Here is a 20,497-nt window from a genome sequence, read left to right as displayed (position 1 = left end):
TTTTATGTTGTGACGTAACCCTATTCTAGAAATTATTGTCATGGAGAACATTATGCGTGGTATGAGTCATGCTTGGATGCAGATTACTATGTTTGCATCTACTACAATCATGGGTATGGGAATCATTCATAGGCAATTCTTGCTAGGTACCTGCTATAACCATTACATGTTCCCACAGCATCCATTTTTGAAGATACGGATTATCTAATAGAAAATATTTTTGTGTATGTGAAACACTTGTAACATAATTACAATCCAGCAAATAAAGCGAATAAAGAAAAAGAATGGGAGAAATAAACTCTCAAATATTTTCCCATTCAGATGAATGTAATAAATGACATCCTAGAAGAACAATGTTCAGTGTAATACAAAACAGTAAGCTGTCATACTGTAGGTGGATAGAATTATATATAGAAATCTACAAGGATATTTGAAGATCCTGTGTGGTTGCTATGATGAATTGACAATGCTATGAAACTTAACAGAGCCCCATTTAGTGGACCTGAGGGGATCAAATTTCTATCTGGACATCCCCCTGAAATAATGCATGCTTAGTGCATCTGCAGAAGTCTGGAAAAGATTAATTGACTGTGCCAATTTTATCTTAATTTTAAATTTAAATTAAATTTTGTCATTTATGCAATGATATAAATTGCTGAGATAACATACTTCCATATCAGAAGTAACAAAAATCCTCTTCCCCCAAATTGCTCATGAAAATGAGGTTGCATTGTATGTAATCAAAAAGCATAAAATACTGTCAGGGTATCTCAGTGCCAGTAATAGTCAATATTAATGGAGATCAACAAAACTCTAGTTATGTGCTTATCTGCATTTCACAGAAACCTTTGTACAACCCCAAATGACACATTCCTGGTTCCAAAAGAATGACCACACACCATATTATTGGACCTGGCAAAGCTTGTGCACACAATTTTATCTGTTTGGAATACTCTATTTTGTATGAAGGACAGCCTAGAAATATGAGAGTAAATAGATTTTTGCTTTGATGTGTACTTATTTTAAAAGTACACATCAAAAACTGTAGGTTGTTATTTATTCGTTCAGTCACTTCCAACGCTTCGTGACTTCATGGACCAGCCCACACCAGAGCTTCCTGTCAGTCGCCACCCCTAGCCCCCCCCAAGGCCGAGTCCATCACCTCTAGAATACCATCCATCCATCTGTAGGAGGAAAGAAAAATAAGATATAAGGTGTACAAGAGCTGTTTTAATGAGTTTATTTCTGTTCTAGGGTCATGTTGAAACCATATTTGATTGTAAATTCAAACCTGATAACCCTGACCTTTTAGCTACAGCGTCATTTGATGGAACAATAAAAGTATGGGATATAACTACTTTAACAGCTATCCATACCTCCCCTGGTAATGAGGGAGTCATATATTCCCTTTCATGGGCTCCAGGTGAGAATATTGCACCTTAAAGTTTTTGGTACACAATTGAAAAGACAATTCTCATTGGTTGTGGGAGAGATTTTTTTTTTAGAGGTATAGCTGTGTTAATGTTTTGCAGAAAAACAATGCTTGTGTGGAGCATTAATTGGGTGGAGCATTAATCCCCTTGAAGTATTCCTAGTTGATGGTGTGAGGAAGTTAATAATTAGCAACAGTTCAACCTATGCATGTTATGGGGAAAATATTCCTTGCAATATGTTCAGCTCCCTTTTGTTCCAGTTCAGAATTGAGTTCCAGATCTTAATAAATGCATCCAGTTGAGCTCTTGTGTCGTTGCTTCCTAATAAATGAACAGAACTATAATAATAACCTACACATGGTAACACTTTTGACAGAGCATGCTACAGTAGAAGAGAAATTATGGTAATGATGTTAACAAATTTAATTCATAGAGAATGTAGAACTCAGTTTAGCATAGTGTAGAATTCAGTGTTCTTGTAGGCTTAGAATTTTTTTTAATGTAAGAATTTACCATTAAGCATATTTGGAATGTATTGTGGGCATTATCCAAAAAATAGCTGTTATGGATGACATGGGTAGTCACAAAATATTCTGAGGATGTGGTAAATTATTCAACTCGATTGCAAAAAAATACAGTTTCATAAAATCTTAATAGACAGGTATCTTGATTAAGAACACAAGTGGGGTTACTTTTGAACTACTACAAGTTATTGTTCTAATGGAACACTGAAAGGCAAAACAATACTCTTCCCCTTTCCTACTTACTAGATGGATTTTTTTGACCTTATCCTTTTAATAATGTTAAATACACATTTGAAACTAAACACAGTACAACTTCCTAAATATTGTGTCTGTATAATGAGAAATTGAAGATTGATTGATGTGCCATCAAGTCAATGTCAACTCTTAGCGACCAGATGGATAGATTTACTCCAGGAGAATCTGTCCCTAAACCTGGCCGTTCAGGTCTTCTAATGGTGCACCCATCATTTTTGTAATTGAGTGCATCCAACTTGCTTACAAGGAATTAGAGGACACTTTTTATCAGGTTGAAGGTAATGCATGAGTTTGTAAGGTTAGAAGTGCCCTTTAACATTTGACTTTCATTTCAAGAAAGTGCATTTTTCATAGTGTTACTGTTTGAGCCACTGGAATAGGAAAGGAAGGATAAATGTGTGTACAATTAATATTGTATATTTTATTACTTTTTTCTCTAAAGGAGACTTGAATTGTATAGCTGGTGCAACTTCAAGAAATGGTGGTTTCATATGGGATGTGTCACGGGGGAAAATGATAACTCGTTTCAGTGAGGTAAGATCTTTATTTTGTTTATTTTTTACTAATGCTTATTCAAAGAAATGTTACATCAATTTGTTTATTAGTGTACATAGTGTACTAATAATCTGTTCCATAAGATGTATGGGTGTGTTTTTATTTATCAAATAAACCTAAATAGTTTATTTACGTTTTTGTGAAAGCTTTTGCTGAGGAGGCAAAGTTTCCTGCCATGAAATTTAAAGAAATGGAAATGAAATAGCTTGTAGAAGTGGATGGTGTTTTTGTGATTGAGTCTCTACATTTTTGGAGAGTTTCGGACACAGTTGATGGGATGGTGATGCAAAGTAGGCCAAACCATGTTATCTATGTGGATTTTGCTGAGATTTCTAGAAGGTTTTTTCTAAGTATTGGGGGGAGGGTTGGAAATGGAGTGTGTTGTTTAAACTATGTTAAGTCTGTTAAGTTTGTTTTGAGGGATTAGACTGCTGTTTTTTTAGTATGGTATACCTCAAAAAGGTAAGAAGTAGCAACACTGATTTGCAGCAATAGTCCACAAAAAGAGGTTTGGGAGGGAAAGGAAAAGGCAATGGAAGAAGTTAAAGCAGAGTTTTTTATTGTGCAAATGTAAAAGGATACCTTTTCCCTGAGGACAAGGCAGGTTTCCATAAAAATAGTGCTTTTGAACTAGAATTGTTGATGTTCTATACAGATTCAAATAAGTATAGAGTGGAGACCATACCTGCTAAAAACAACACTAGGAGATTTCAAGAAACTTTAACAAGTTCTGTTAAACAAGAACTTTATCAAACAAACACCATTTCATGAACCAAGGTATGACAGGCTAGGAGTCAGCTGAGGAGATACAATATCTATATACTGTAGATTTAATAACATTGGAAGGAAGCACTTTTCATTATGGGGATAGTGAACAAAATAAAGAGAAAGGGAAAGAAGGGAAAGTAGAAGTGGATGAAATAAATGGCAATTATTATTCTTTACAACATGGGGATATAGTAGGTATGGAGAAAGTAGATGTTGTAGAATTAAATAGTTGGAGCAGTACTCATGTGGAGATAACAGACATAGTCATGACTCCTGATCAAAATATTTTAGACAGATAATATTATAAGTACGATTCTCAGAAGATGGCAAGAGAAATAGGCACCAAGAGGAATATGAACTTAACTGAGGATTTGCAACCAGAAAATACACCTATGGAAGAACAAGAATTTCTAAAGAATTACTCAAAACTACTTTTAATAACCCAGGATAATTGTATTAACCAGTTAGATAAATTAAAATTGCAAATTATAAATATAATGGATAAAACTATAGCCAACAATGATGATTTAGTTGAATCACTGTCAGAAAAAATTAGAAAGGAAAAATTTGCAGCAGAGATACAGATTGGTTCAAGTTTCTGATTTTAGATGAATCTGAACAGGGAAGTCAGAAAATTTTAATAATAATCAGGATGCAAGAAGAAGTTTGTGATCTGAACTACAGTCAGCTCCAGGTCTTGTTTTTACTGACTGTATAGATGTCCGCCACCTCTGGCTGCAAAGGATGTAGTCAATCTGGTTTTGGTGTTGTCCATCTGGGGAAGTCCATGTATAAAGCCGTCTCTTAGGTTGCTGGAAGAGAGCGTTTGTTATGCACATTGAGTTGTCTTGGCAACATTCTATCAGCCTATGTCCTGCTTCGTTTTGTTCTCCCAGGCCATGCTTACCTGTAATTCCAGGTGTCATTTGACTGCTCACCTTAGCATTCCAGTCTCCCGTGATGAAAATAACATCTCTTTTAGGCGTGTTGTCCAGTAGGTGCTGCAGATCCTCATAGAACTGCTCTACTTCAGCTTCTTCAGCATCTGTGGTTGGGGCGTATGTTTGGATCACTGTGATGTTAGATGACTTGCCCTGAATTCGAATTGAGATCATTCTATCGTTTTTTGGATTGTATCCGAGCACTGCTTTAGCCACTTTACTATTAATTATGAAGGCTACTCCATTTCTTCTGCGGTCCTCTTGTCCACAGTAGTAGATTTGGTGGTCATTTGATGTGAAGTGGCCCATTCCAGTCCATTTCAGTTCACTGACGCCCAGAATGTCTATCTTTAATCTTGACATCTCACCAATAACCACATCCAATTTGCCCTGGCTCATAGATCTTACATTCCAGGTTCCAATGGTGTGTTGATCCTTAGAACATCGGATTCACCGTTCACCACCAGCACCGTCGGCCGCTAGCCGTCCTTTCGGCTTTGAGCTAGCTGCGTCATCACATCTGGGGCTAGTTGAACTCATCCTTTGTTCCTCCCCAGTAGCATTTTGACCATCTTCTGACCTGGGGGTCTCATCTTCCGATGGTATACCGACATATCTCTGGTTGTACTGATCCATTTAGTTTTCATGGCAAGAATACTGGGGTGGGTTGCCATTACCTTCCCCAGGGATCGCATTTAGTCTGACCTCTCTGTCATGACCTTCCCATCTTGGGTGGCCCTTCACGGTTTAGCTCATGGCATAATTGAGGTGCTCAAGCTCCAGCACCACTACAAGGTAATGATCCTTTGCTGAAGGGGCTGCCTGTACTTGTCTGAATTATATTTTTTGCAAATAGATTATGATTACTACTGCATACTAGTGATGGTTGGAAAGTCCATGTACAGATTTTGTACATACTGTATACATGTCTAGTTAGACATGTTGCATCCTTATTCTCATATCAGAGTAAAACATCTACATATATTATACTGACTTATATGTGTGTCATTAGTTGCTGCTTGCCCCAAGTATCTTCAAGAAACACTATTAAGCATGCATATTTATATTTAGGATTTTTAAAATTCTAGACGGAAAAAAGTAGGTATTACTTTTATCTACACATATGCACCTTTTACTTCGTTAGTAGGAATATAAAACTTTTGTAAGAAGTTGCCTCAGTTCAAGCTATCTGAACTGTCATATGAACATGTATTGCAGAATTCTTGAGTGATGAGGCATCTAGTTTGTAATTCTGTTTGTAACAGCACTTTATATACCCCAGATTTGATTAGACTCATAGCTATGGAGAGAAAGTCTAACAGTATAAATTAAACATAATTTAATTCTGTGAATTTCATTGTGTTTCCCACCTCTTGTCAGCGTCTTGTAACTCTTAAGATGCAAGCATCTTCCTAAATGCCAGTCTGCAGTTTATATGTAGCTTCATTCAGTATATAATAAAGTGTCAAATCTTTGCAGTTTAAGCCAGCCATGTTGATTTCTGTGGTCCCAAATGGGTAAAACCTGGATATCTACTCTAAAGCCCACCACTGCAGCTTAGAATAAAATACTAGTATATTTAATAAGAAATTTTATTTTAGATAGTATATAATACTATCAAATTCTTAAAATAGTAAGTGTTACCTGGCATAGAAATGCAGAGTTTTGGTAGATAGTTATATGCTGTAAAAACTATTTTTATTAAGAAGTTTGATGCAAAATGAACATACAAGAATATCCCATATTTAAAACAGTTCAGGATCTGTTATATTTAAATTTATTCTAATGTAATTTATAAGACTATGTACATCCTTCAAAGAGGTACTTCAGAGCATATGGTAACACATAAAAGCATATTGTTCGGGTAGTTAAAGAAGTTAGCTCTTTTTCCAAGACTGTGTGGTAGCTTCAGAAGTTGCTTGCAGCTGTTTTCTCATGCATGCTCATGCACAACCGATATGCTTCATTATTTTTCCTCCAGAAAGAGAAGCAGCTACGGATGTGTTTGCATGCCTATATAGCTGGAAACAGCTTCCAAAGCAGCTGCTTCCACATTTTAAAAAGAAGTTCCTGCATGTTCAGAAATGCTCCTTTTTAAGGATTTTCACTCCCTTAGTCAGTCAGTCAATCGTCCTTTATTACACTCAACAACTAGTACTCCATTTAGAAAACATAAAAGTTAAAAACATACCAGATATGTTAAAAACATACCACAATATTGTAAAATAAAATTGGTAATAAAGTGATCAATGTAATTGATTTTACAGAAAATAAAACATTTGGCCACATTCAAAAAAACTGAATCATACTAGTCAGCTAACAAGTGTACGAAAAATAAATATGTACAACCTGGACTTTTAGTTAATAAGGGGGTTCCAAAACGTAACCATGCCACTTTATAGAATGAACAATGAAGTAATATATATGTCGTTTCTTCCACCACCCTTCACCACAAGAATAAAATCTAGATTGGGGACTTTCTGAAACTTTCCATCAAGCACAGCTGTTGAGAAATGAGAAAGATATATCAGCGTATCAAAGTCAGTATTGTAATAAAGATCTTTCTAGGACAAGGTGGAAGATCATAGACACGATGATAAATAAGAGAAAAAGGAGTGAATTATTTCTTATTGATAGGCATTTTACATTTTTTGAAGCATGGAAAGAATGGAATCTTCTGCATTGCATGGAGTCATAAAGATTCCAAAAGGATAGCAACCTGCAGTGGCGATGGATTCTGGTAAGTCCCATTTGAAACCAGTTTAATTATTTGCCACATAATTCTTCATTATACATTATGTGTATGGCAATTTAGGAAATGATTAATTGACAAGGCATTTCATGTTCCAGAAGCGTCAAATGACTTTTCTTCCAAATATCCAGATGATGTTAAAGAGTTTGTTTATATATTTGTTTGCTTTATTAGACTTATACCTGCTGCAATCTTGGTGGTTTACAATATGTCAATAATTAGGTTTTTACCAGTGTGGGGGTTGATCAAATTTCTGAGGAAAGATTTTTCCAAAAGCAACTGCACGAAAAGGAAAACAGCGCCTGCCTCACTTCATGGAAGTAGGGTATCACAAGCTCTTCTTTGCACAAATAAGGTGTGTCAAAACTGGTTGGAGTAGTTAATCCTGCAAGTACCCTGGTGCCAACCTGCATAGGGCTTTAAAGGTCAAAACTAGCTCTTTGAATTGCACTGAGAAACGAACAAGAGACCAGTACAAGGCCTAGAGGGCAGGTGTAATGGCCTTGAATCAGTGATAATGAATGCAATTCTGAATTCCATTTCTAAAAGTCTGCAAAATAATGGTATTTTCTCTTTTGATAGGCATGTAATGTGAAAAAATTGTGAGGCACAGAACTCTAGCACTTGCATGCTTTCAGATAGGTTGAGCTGAAAGAAAATGAGTGGCCCAAATTTACCCAGTCACCCAGTGAGCTTCCTTGGCTGAAGATGAACTTGTGACTCTCTGATTCTAGGCCAACATTTTACATCTCCTGCACCTCTTGGTTTATTGTATATACTGTATAATTTCATAATCTAGAGCCCCATTTCTAAAGCTCCTTATCACTCTTAAAGAAGTGTTAATCAGTCTTAAAGAAGTCTGGTAAATTTACTGGTGAAATGCAAACTAATAAAAGATTATGATGTAGAATTGCTTGTTATTTGAAAAAGACAATGATACAAATGTATCAGTAAATTAAATAATACTTCAGAGGAATTGTTTGTCTGTATTCACATACATAATGCATAATGGGATCATTCAGTTTGCTTCATGTGGTTGATAGTATAGTCTTCTTTTGTTCTTATATATTTCTAAGAACTATTATAATTGAATAATTATTATGGTAATTTAAATACAGTAACTTCAGTTAAATATTCTGATGAAAACCCCCCAATGAATGTCTGATGTATATTTTCATATTGCAATTCAGCATTATTCGGACGATTGATGGCAAAATTCTCCACAAGTACAAACATCCAGCTGCAGTTTTTGGCTGTGATTGGAGTCAAAACAACAAGTGAGTTACATACCGTTTGTTATATATTTATCTTGTGGCACCAAAAATAATTATTACTAAAATCACTGTGACTTATGTAATACATTTGTTGGTTTAGGATATTTTTTTTTTCTAGTAACTTTGTAGGATAAGATGAAAATAAAGGTTGCTTGTATTGCCTTTTTTTCAAGTGTCACAACTGTTCATTATTGTTTAATTAAGCATGTCAGGTTCCGGTTGTTAAAGAATTATGAACAAGCATTCTCTACATTTTTAACCTATTCACATGCAGCATCAAGAGTTAAAGTTATTATTGATAAAGTTGGTTGAATTAAGTATAATGTAACTATTTCAGTTAATTAAGATGGTGTTTGCTGACCCCCCTAACTAAATTTTATCTTTGCCTCATGATGACTGGCAGTTATACAGTTTGCTTAGCAGCTCAGATTAGAATAGAAGCTATGGGAGCTTTCAGTATAATTTTTTTTTTTTAAAAAATCCAAGGTAAAAGAAATGGATGTCATATGCTGTGACACTTGAAATTTGAAACTATGCTTTGTATTCACCACAAGAAAGTAGATTTACGAGCAAATAAAATCAGCTATGCTGACAAAATTGTTTTGATTTCTTTAGGTTTAGACTTGATTACGCCAGCCTTATCTTTTTTTTTCCTTTTTGTCATTGTTCAATAGTTTCACAGTTTTGACAGAGGGTAAAGATGAGAGTAAATCTTCCTCTGACTTATTTTTATTTTATTTTATTTTAAAATATTTCTTATAACTTGCTGTTCATCCGAGGCCAATTATAATATACAAAAATCATCATAAAACATATTAAGTGTACACACGGGTAAGTATTGCAACAAATTTTTCCCCAAAACTGTTATTTTCAGATGTATAGGATAAAAAGGAGTTGATTTCAACTATTATTCAAAACTATGCTGGCCAATGTTTGTGCTAGACTAGCCTACAAAAGAAGGGTATTCCATAATTTAGATAAGTAGTAAACATTTAGACATATTAGACTTAATTTGGTTCTGATATAAACAAAAAAGCTTCCCAAGGAGGTATTGGGTTATGTAAGAAAAAACAGAGAAGTGCTTCATTATGTAACTTGTCTAGGATTTTATACATGAGACCAGGGCTGCAACTGGGGGGGGGGGGGTAAGGGGGCATGTGCCCTGGGCACCGTGCTGGGGGGACGCCAAAATGAGCACTGGGGGGGCACCAAAATGAGTGCTGGCGGGTGCCAAAATGGGTGCGGAATCCATGTTTGCCCCAGGTGACACAGACCCAAGTTGCAGGCCTGCATCAGACCTACCAAACTGAATTATATTACTTACAAATAGTGCAGCCTTTAAGAATCAGTTTTCTTCAGAATTACTCGTTTTAGCAATCAAGATAGGAGTGATATGAGTATAGTAAAACATTTTGTAATAATTCTTGGATTCTTTCATATGTGCTGGCAATGTTATAAAGTGGAGTCCTTGGTGCTCTCTGAGCCTTGATGTTTTCTTGCAGACGTTTCATTGACAGACTAGGCAACATGTGACTGAAGCTGTTGCCTAGTCTGGCAAGGACTCCGCAGTTCAACCCTGAACTACAAATATTCTCTTCGAATGTTGTAAAGTCCAGCAATACTGGAAAATGATTAACTGTATATATTAAACCTTTTTCTTAAAAGTTATAGTAATTTTTCTCAAAACAATTGAATATCCTCAAGTGTCTATAGTGTGCTGAATGCTAGAAGTTCACTGTAAGCAAAATATTTACTCCAGCGTTTATTGGAAATAGTAGGACTTTGCATGCTTCCAAAATGTTTTTGAAGAGGTACTTAGGAATATACAATGAAGCATCTCTTTAAAATAGCCACATCTATTTTTCAGGCTTCTCTGCATGCATAAAAAGACACAGCTCCTATAATGAATCAGTTAATTAAAACAGCTATGTCTTTAATGTACTCATTAAAATGGTACATATTTTTTCAGGGTTGCATGGAAACCCTGAAAATGTGGCAACTGGAATTAGGTGCTGCAGTTGTGTTACTATGCATTCCAAAGCAGCTCTAAAACGTTTTAAAGCATTAAAGTTATTACGAAAGCAATGGGACAAAGGCCATTTAAAATGATTTCTCTGCTGGTATACCATTCTAGGAAAGATTATCAAAATACCATAAAATGTTTATTATGAGGTAAATATAGTTCCTATTTGAGTTTTGTCATCTTTGCATCTTTTTTTCTTTTATTTTTAAAATGTTTTTACTTAGGATCCACCCAGAGTTATTGGGTGTCGGGTGGATACAAATGTAATAAATAAAATGAATAAATAAAACATAAAGTTGAAATTCTGAATTATAATTATTATTATGATTTTCTCCCACTTGATACAGGCTAGTTGGGTTTTAAGTATCCAAATATTGGGTTGTAACAGCGCATGCTGTGAATAAGCAAAATTTATCCCATCTTTCCATTTCTTGTAGTAAACTTGGATAATTCTGTGCCCCAAATCTCCTTGCATATCTGTTGCTAATACTTAGTAGTCTTAATCTTAGCAATTTTAGAAAGTAGGATTCAGTAACAGTAATTGATGGCTATGATTTTTCTTACAGAGATATGATAGCAACTGGATGTGAAGATAAAAATGTCCGTGTTTATTATCTAGCAACTAGTTCTGATCAGCCACTGAAAGTATTTAGTGGGCATACAGCAAAAGTGTTTCATGTAAGATGGTCTCCCCTTAGGGAAGGAATACTTTGCAGTGGTTCTGATGATGGGTGAGTAAATTATGTCATTAACATTATCAAAACTAGATTTTATCTATAACTATTGAACTTAATGGAATAGTTGCCTTAGATTTAGTAAAGGATGGATGGTATAGAGTATTCATAAAATGCTAAATTATTCTGAAAGACCATTGCTTATACTTTAGCTTCTCCATGTTCCTCAAGGAAACTGATGCCTTTTCTACATTCTCCACCGTGAGGCCTGTGGTAGAATAAAATGTATGGCGTAATCCATTAATACTTGTCCTATAGAACCTATTAGCAGGAGTCCACTATGTTAATGATTTATTTCACTAACATAAAGGAGATGGGCAGGGACAAATTAAATAAATAAATAAAATAAAATAAAGGTGAAATACAATGCTCTCGCTCTCTCTCTCTCTCTCTCTCTCTCTCTCTCTCTCTCTCTCTCTCTCAAACATTTGGCTATCATCCAAACATCAGGATAAATTCTGTAGAATGCAAATCCACACTGTAACTGAACTGCTTTGATTGATAAAAGTTCGGATTAGGGATTAGCCTGTTCTTTAGGATCATATTGAAAGAAACATATTAATGTTTGCAGTGATGTTTTAATTATTATCTGAATCCTACACTATACAATATTTATTTGATGACTAACGTAACTGACCTATGTTATGATAATTCTGATACCTGTGATCTATATGTAGCAGAGGCAAACTGGTTTCTGAAGAGATTTCAAGGAAGCAAATGGCATTGTGATTCTAGCATTTTTTTAATGCAGCCACCATGATGACAAAGCATGATTTATTTATTTACATGTTGTAGTATGCCACCTATTCTAGCAACTTAGCATGCTATGCTAACCAATTCAATTGCTGTTTGGTGCAGTATGATACAAGTCAGTATGAAGGTAGATGTCATCAGATGGATGCTTTCATTCAGCATCTTTCAAGGCTAAAGGAAACCTGGCAGCGTGCCTCTAATTATGTCAAGATGAAGGCTGGGAAGATGTTGGAAGGGTATTGCATTATTTTGTATCAGCTGTGGACTGCCAGAAGAAGAGTAGAAAAATCAAATCAGGCAGATAAGGATCTCATGTAGCCCATAGTACAGTCTGCATTGATGATATTTAATGGTAACTTGTCATAGCTTGAACAATGCAGCCCTTATCTTAATAGTTCTGTATCACTTTCATCAGCCAAGTCAGGCCTCTCTTCTTATATAATAATTTGTGCATTTATGACAGAGAATACCCCAATCTTCACTGCCTTTGTTTTGAGTTCTAAATACGGTATCTGTTCCATAATCTTAAGGCAGGCTACAGAAGACTTCAGCTTTATTTCTACGTACATTTACTAGACAGTAGATCTCATTTATAATAAGTAGAATTTATTTTTGAATAAGCATGTGAAGGATCACATGGCTGAAGGAAAAGGCAGAGGAGAAAAATAAGTTTCTTTTTTCCCCCCCATAGGAGAAAATAAAAGGGAGGGGGAAGGCAACACTGTAAAGTGGAGGAAGGCTTCACATATAGTTGTACAACAGTGATTCATATATGTGTGAGTGATTGTAAGACTAAACATAATCTACTCGATAAGCATCTGTGATAGAATGAACATTATTACAAGTTCCTTTTAAAATATTAAATTAGCGTGGTTATGGTAATTCCTTGACTATGAAAAATCACTGCTTTGGAACATGAGTTCATAGTTTTTCACTATCAAAACGTTGCAGTAAAATGCCTTTTTTTTTTTTACAGCACTGTTCGGATATGGGATTACACACAAGATGCTTGTATAAATGTTCTTAGTGGGCATACAGCACCAGTACGAGGATTGTTGTGGAATACAGAAATACCTTATCTGTTGATATCAGGCAGTTGGGATTATACAATCAAAGTATGGGATACAAGAGATGGCACGTGTTTAGACACTGTATATGATCACGGTGCAGATGTTTATGGTAACATGTTTGATTTTATGTTTTTGTACATTATATATTCCTTTTAAAAAATCCCAATATTTTAAAGTAATTTATTGAAATTCCTTTTCTTTAGGATTAACTTGTCACCCTAGCTGCCCCTTCACTATGGCCTCTTGTTCCCGAGATTCCACTGTGAGACTTTGGTCGTTAACACCTCTGATAAATCCTCTCCAAATACGCATTTTGGCAGACAGATCATGGGATGAGATAATTGGAAACATTGGTGGGTAAATGACGCAAATGAGCAGATTATATACAAAATGGCCAGACTTCCACTTTTTTCCCTGTGGCTTTCATGAAAAGCAATGGAATATCTTCAATACACTTATTTTCTTCTAGTCATACATGAATTATATTCTCTTTCTCACTCTGAACATTACACACAATTCCTGTAGAGATTGTGTTTTCCTAATCCCTCTAGTCTTGCAGGTTGATATAAGTATGTTGATAATTAAATGTGTTGATGGATGCACTACACATGTTATATCCATATTTGCCCCACATTTTAGAGCCTTCTACCATCTGTTTGGAATTGATTTTCCTTTGAACTATTTTTAGAGTCAGGTTTTCTGAAGTATTCTTATTGGTTGCAGTACCTGATACTTCTAAAAATTATGGTAGTACTGGGGTAAGATAATGCTGTGAAATAATTAAATAAATGTTTGTTTATACATTTATTTATATACAAAATTTTATACATTGTAATTTTTATTGTTTTATTGTTTGTGCTTAGGTATAAACATATACCAAATAAAAATACTACTTTTAATACTTCTTAACTCTAACGTACAAATGAATAAGAACAAATAAATTTGACAAATTCCATCTACAGACAGCTGTTCATACTTCATGTATTTCATATGACATATATATCATATTTAATCTCACATACAGTATTATTAATATTATTTATTAAGAAGACTGTTTTTGTTGTACTACTTTATTGTTTTACTGTCTTACTGTATTTTAATTAATGTTTTATTCCTGTTTTATGTAAACTGTCCAGAGTGGCTCTCTGAGTGAGATGGGTGGGGAATAAATTTTATATATAAAATAAAAATAAATAAAAATTATGTTCATAAATATATACAACTTTATCACAAATGGTTTTGCATAATTAGTTGCAACATAGAAAATGCAGTCTCACTAAACAACAAACTTGTACTCAGGTACTTATTCTGATGCCCATTAACCATCCTATTTTCTTGCTTTTTACCTGACTTAAAAAAGATTTGCAATATGCAAATCGTATTACTGAAGAGCACACTTAATAGAAGCAGACCTAAGAAATGTTCAGGATAATTACCCACACCAACAGAACAATTTAGGTGGTGAAATCTGTTGATGTGTTACTGTAGAATCCCTAGGTGAAGTTGAAAGGGTCAACAAACCAAGTTTGGCATGCATAGTTGTCTTAATCTATGAGGTAAAATATATTTTGATGTTATATTCAATGCTGTTTTCAAAAATGCATGGTTATTGGTTTTTAATAGATCGTGCAGTTGAAATAGGTGCTCCTCCTTTATTATGTGGCAAAGCATCCAGGGATATTAAACAACAAATAGAGAAGCTAAACAGTAATCTTCGAGGGAGAAAGCTAAGGTGGTTTTCAGAATGTTTATCAGTAAGTATTAATTATTTTTTAAAATGTGTATATGCAATATAGTATTTCCAATAATAGTCTTAATTATTGGATATAGATTAATATTATTGAATTTAGATTCCACTGAAATCAATTGGGTTAGTCAGAAAATAGGCTTATTGATTTAAATGAGAATTAAATGTAACAGTCTTGAATCATTCTAAACATTTAAACTCTTTGTATGCAACTTAATATGAGCCCTGGTCTACAACAGGCAAATAATCTGCAGTTTTTGTTGTTTGCAATCAAATACATATCTGTTGAAATATTTTATTATGAAGTCTAGACATACCTAAACATTTCAGAGGAAAATTTAACTAAACGTAGACTTTATTATGGTCTTAGACCAGAAAAACTAAATGTAAATAATCCAAAGGCAAGGGTCATAAATCAAAGTACAATACCAGGGGATACCTTGCAATTATATCATTTATATATTGAGTACATATCTTCACTATAAAATTGTTACATCTTCATAACTAGTCCTAAAATTAAGCATGCACAGAAAAATTAGCTCCAACCTAAATTAATAAAATTTTACAGTGACAGAAATAGCAAAAGATTACAGACACCTAGAAATAAAAAGCAATCTATGAAACCTCTCTGAATTCCATGAACAAATATTACAAATCTTTTCTGAGAGCACCTTGAAAAAGATGGTCATATTAATTGCAGGCTTTATTCCAAAAGAGCATAAACAATATTTTCCTTTTTTTTTTTAATAATTCCAGCCCCCAGGAGGCAGTAAAAACTTATGGGATCTGGTTGCGGTAATAAAGGGTCAAGATGATAGTTTACTTCCACAGAACTATTGCAAAGGAATTATGCACATGAAACACCTGGTTAGATTTAGAATGGTAAGTATTTAGAGTGAATATCTTTGCATCAGTTTTGGGTTTTGCAGTGCATTTCTATACATCCATGGTTTATCCCACTCAAAGCCTCAAAAATGCATTTGAACTGCCATGTGAGTATCTTCACCTCTGTTCCTTGGGGCTGGGGAGAGAGAAAGGGAAAGGTTATAAATGGCATCCTGCTGAGCATAAAAAATGGTATTTTAACCAGTGACCTGGTATTTGTTCAGGTTATTTCCCCTCATTATTTGCTTTCGTAGCAAAGGAGAACAAAACAGTGACTCTGCAGCACAAATGGCAAAGCCCTTCCTTTGATCACTCTTTACGAATTAGAGTGATGCACTTTGGGGACTGAACTCCTTTGGCTTCAGTTGGAGGAGGAGTAATACGAGGAGCTGGGAACTCTTGCTAATTGGAGATTGTCTGCCCCCACAGCTCTAGAGAAAATGTTGAAAACTGTCTTCTCAATTAAACTGGAGCGGCAGTTTAATTGACAGCTTAATAGGCACTGTGGGGACCCAGAATGCAACACCAATTATGGACTGGTGTAGCTTTGGTGGGAGGAAACCCACAGTTACTAAGAATGTCATACATATCAGATAAGGCACGGTTGCAAAAAATATTTGTAACAAAGTTCCCCAAAACATTATGGATGGAGAAACGGTTGAAACTAACTCTTGGATATTAGTTTGTCTCTTTGTCTGTTAAGCATTTTTTTTTAATATCTCTTCTTGCACTGAGCTAGTGAATTATTTTTAGGCAGTGATTATAGAGTTACTGTAAATGTTTAGTCTGTTTGGTTTAGCTTACATTTTTCCTCATACGATTAAGCATGGCAGTTACAAATGACAATTGAACCCTTAGCTGTACCAAATGTACAAATGGAATGTCAAAATATACAGCAACTCTGTTCTGAATTACTACGCACATTTTGCTCATTTAGTTATATAGGAATAGAAATACCATGTTTATTTTCCTTTTTCAGAAGGTTTTCACTGTAATGAAACTCATTTTATTACAAAAACTACAGTTTTGGGTTGAATTAATGTACAGTTTGTAAGAAATATTTTAAACCAACAGGAACATCTTTTGTCATACTATATATGCTACAGAAATGGCAAAAACCTTACCTTTTTGCAATTAATATTGGTTGCCCTTTTTGTACATCTTGAAGTATCTATGTCTGAAAGATTTGGGATATTTTCCTGGGCAAACTGAGTTGAAACAAAGAGATGTATCCAGTTAGAGTTTGCTGTAAATGACCACACAGGAAACATTAAAAGAAGACAGTTCCTGCAAATCAGAAAAGTACTCCCAGGAATATACAATAGGAGCTACTGGTCCTAAGGCACATGTATTATCTTTTGTCAGACTAGGTGATATATCAGAAAGAATTTTGCTTAGAGGATTTTCAGGAACAAAAATAAGATTCCTTTGAGTCACAAATAGAAGCAAATTTGTTTCAGTGCTCACATCAGGCATTCATTCTCTCTGTTCTGTCTTTCACATTATCATAGCAGTATTATCTACTGTACGTGATGAGAATAATTCTGCTAAATCTGAACAATTCTAGAGATAGGGAGGACCTAACTATCAAACTTTGACAGTTGGCCATATTTTAAGAAAGCAGGGCTGTGCCTGAAAGGGAAAACACATTTTCTTTCTAACATAGGAAAAAAATACTTCTTCTTGAAGTTCTACTGAACTGTTTCTTTGACAGAAACAAAACTAGAAATGTTTTGGTTGTCTCAGGGATCAGATGAAGCAAAATCTAGAAGGATTCTGGAGTGATTTTACAGGGCAGATAAGGCAAGACTGATGTCCCTCCCCTCCCCTCCCCTTTCCTCTCCCAGCACCTGCCCCCCGAATCTTCCCAGCACCTTTTCTTCCCTGTCTGCTCTCATCTACCAACACTGATGATGTCCTACTTTTCCCTACTTTTCCTCCCCAGAATTACTTCTACACAGAACAACCCTATTTCTATCAGTTCCCAGAACAAAACAGCTTCATTTTGTTCTGTATACAGATCAAAGCACATGTGTTTCAGTTTAGGCATGGACCTTCCAAATATATAGATGTTCAGAACAGTTCACACATGGAACATTTTGCACATACCTTGGAAAACAATTTACTGTGGTTTTCCACTTTTAGTCCAAAGCGCAAGAACTTACAACGGTAAAGATGTCTAAATTTGGAGGAGGCATTGGTGCACCTAGCAAGGAGAAAAGGCTAAAAGAAGCAGCAGAGATACATCTGAGACTAGGCCAAATTCAGAGATACTGTGAACTTATGGTGGAGCTTGGAGAGGTAAACACCTGGACAATCTTGCATTATATAAATGTATTATATTCAATACTAATCTAGTAAATCACTTTAAGGGCAAATACTGGGGAAAGGAGAGAAAATAACATTGCAAGTGGTCTAAGGAGTGATTTTTAAATAAGTGAATGGTGGGCAACCTGTCAATTATTTTTATACAAATGGTCTTTTTCTATTTTTGCATTATTCTTAACCAGAAAACATATTTGGGTAAAATCCATGTCTGACAAAGTACTATGTAGTTACCTTTAATAATCCTTGCAAAAAGGTCAGTTCAGTTCAATTATACTTTAAGCATATAACTCTTTGATGCTTTCAGAAAAACCTTTTATTGTATATTTGGCTTGCCTCAAATACTGTCAGTTTGATGTTGTGGTCAGTTTGGATGACTTTGGGCCAGTCCCTCTCTCTCAGCCCTAGGAAGTAGGCAATGGCAAACCACTTCTGAAATCTTGCCAAGAAAACTGCAGGGACTTGTCCAGGCAGTCGCCAGGAGGCACCAAATACTGTATAGTCATTCCCAGAGAGTTCAGATATTGTCATCTTTCATTTGAACTGCTCCTAAATTACTACTTTTTCTATCTTTTTTCCCTTATAAAAAAAGGAAAACTAAGTAACTATACAGTGGCTTTGATTATTAGAACTAAGAATTATCCACCAGGAAGTACCCTTTGAAGTAAAACAGTATTTCTCCAGTTCTGTTTTAGACAGTGACAAATGACATACTGATTTCTTTACTGATTTTTGTTTTCCTATAGAGTTCCCTTCTAAATAGAAATGGAAAGATTTAATTTTATATCTTAGCTGTTCTGTTAGAAATAAAAAACAAAATTAAAAGTAAAGGCTATTAAAAAAAACACAAGCTGCTGTATGGCTCATATTTCCTATGGGGGGAGATAATATCAGGCATAATTTATTCTGTTTCAGTGGGATAGAGCACTGTCAGTTGCACCAGGAGTATCTATGAAATATTGGAAGAAATTAATGCAAAGGTAAGGTTTTTTTTAAAAAAAGTCTACTATGTGGTTATATTGATTGTCAATTTTTGCAACTAACAGACTGCTTGAAATAGTTTCTTGCACAGAGATATGTATACTTATTTGTGCATAATAAAACATCATCTCAATTTTAACCAGAATTTCTTCAGATAAGGATGAACAAGCTATGAAATTCCAAATGCAGCTAAATGTGATGATGCATGCTGAGATGAACTATCCTAAATTCGCATATATGCTATTTGAGTCTGAGCTAGAGATGACTGATCAGGAAAGAGATCTGAAGATGTGGTGACTAAAGTAAATGCTAAGTCTCAGCAACCATGAAAAGCAAATTCCATGCTAGAAATTATAAGGAAAGGGCTGAAAGTGAAAGTACAGACATTATAATGTACTTCATATAAAACTATTTGTGTGATTATACTAGGAAATTTTTACTGCTAAAAAAATACTATATAGTTAGAAAAAAATAGCAAAGGGTAACTTAAATGATAAAATGTTTGCAGGAGCTCTCTGTGAAGAAACGTTCAAGTTTGGAGCTTTTTAATTTAAAGAAAAGAATTAAGCAAGTATAACAAGTCTATTTTTTAAAGAATGCATGATTTGGAGAAAGTGAGAATAGAGATGTCTCTCATAATATTACAGTGCCAACATTATCTACTGAAACCAATAATGATTCAGAGTAAACAAGAAATATTCCTTTAATTCAGCTGCTAGTTAAAATATAGAATTCAGTTTCTCGTTACTTTACTGTATATGGTGATCACTATCAACTTAAATTATTTCAGAAGGGAAGTAGAAAAATCCATGAAGGAGAAAAGGGTTAAAGACACCTTAGCTCTTTACACCAATGATTTGTGGATTTTTTTATAAATGTTGGTCTTGCCACTGGAACAATTGAAAGCAACAATAGATAACCAGTGATCTGATCTTGGGAAAACACTGTGATCTGACGTTAAAAAGCAATATGTTCTTTAAGACAATATTAGTGAAGATAATTTTTAATTAGAATTTCTGGGCTTTTTAAAATCATGTTTTGAGGAAGAATAAGATACATTTGAGAACACAGGAAAGTTATAGCAATCTGTATAAAATCTTCAAGTTCTGCAAATGAATAGATCTAATATAAAAATAACTGAAATGAAAATAAATAGGTCATTTACTTTCAATTTTGATTAGGAGAGCTGACCAATTAATTCAGGAAGAAAATGATGATGTTATTCCATACTGCATAGCTACTGGTGATGTGAAGAAGCTTGTTACATTTTTTATTTCAAGAGGTCAACTTAAAGAAGCTCTGTTAGTTGCACAGGTACTATTGCATGTGGTTATCATAAGCTAATACATGTTATGCATCTTACCATAGGATAAATTTTTAATGATACACTATCTATGGTTTATGGAACTTTTCCTATAGGAAAACTCTAGCATACTGTATAAGAAAATATTTGTATACCAATTGTCTAAATAAACTT

General features: G+C 34.6%; 1 protein-coding gene across 1 annotated transcript in view; it reads left to right on the top strand.

Moving 5' to 3' along the window:
- The window catches only part of WDR17 (WD repeat domain 17), a 64,991-nt gene that overhangs the window by 23,806 nt on the left and 20,688 nt on the right, over window positions 1-20,497 (top strand). Inside the window, exons 8-19 of the mRNA XM_063309795.1 lie at window positions 1,255-1,423; window positions 2,655-2,746; window positions 7,134-7,216; window positions 8,419-8,505; window positions 11,092-11,256; window positions 12,989-13,191; window positions 13,286-13,435; window positions 14,706-14,836; window positions 15,586-15,711; window positions 17,860-18,015; window positions 18,955-19,019; window positions 20,202-20,334. Coding sequence (XP_063165865.1) covers window positions 1,255-1,423; window positions 2,655-2,746; window positions 7,134-7,216; window positions 8,419-8,505; window positions 11,092-11,256; window positions 12,989-13,191; window positions 13,286-13,435; window positions 14,706-14,836; window positions 15,586-15,711; window positions 17,860-18,015; window positions 18,955-19,019; window positions 20,202-20,334 — 1,560 coding nt within the window. The remainder of the gene's footprint in view (window positions 1-1,254; window positions 1,424-2,654; window positions 2,747-7,133; window positions 7,217-8,418; window positions 8,506-11,091; window positions 11,257-12,988; window positions 13,192-13,285; window positions 13,436-14,705; window positions 14,837-15,585; window positions 15,712-17,859; window positions 18,016-18,954; window positions 19,020-20,201; window positions 20,335-20,497) is intronic.

This window comes from Candoia aspera, chromosome 8, assembly GCF_035149785.1.
Source record: "Candoia aspera isolate rCanAsp1 chromosome 8, rCanAsp1.hap2, whole genome shotgun sequence".
NCBI lineage: Eukaryota > Metazoa > Chordata > Lepidosauria > Squamata > Boidae > Candoia > Candoia aspera.
The sequence above is the reverse complement of the archived record's forward strand: the minus strand, read 5'-3'. Positions and strand labels throughout refer to the sequence as shown.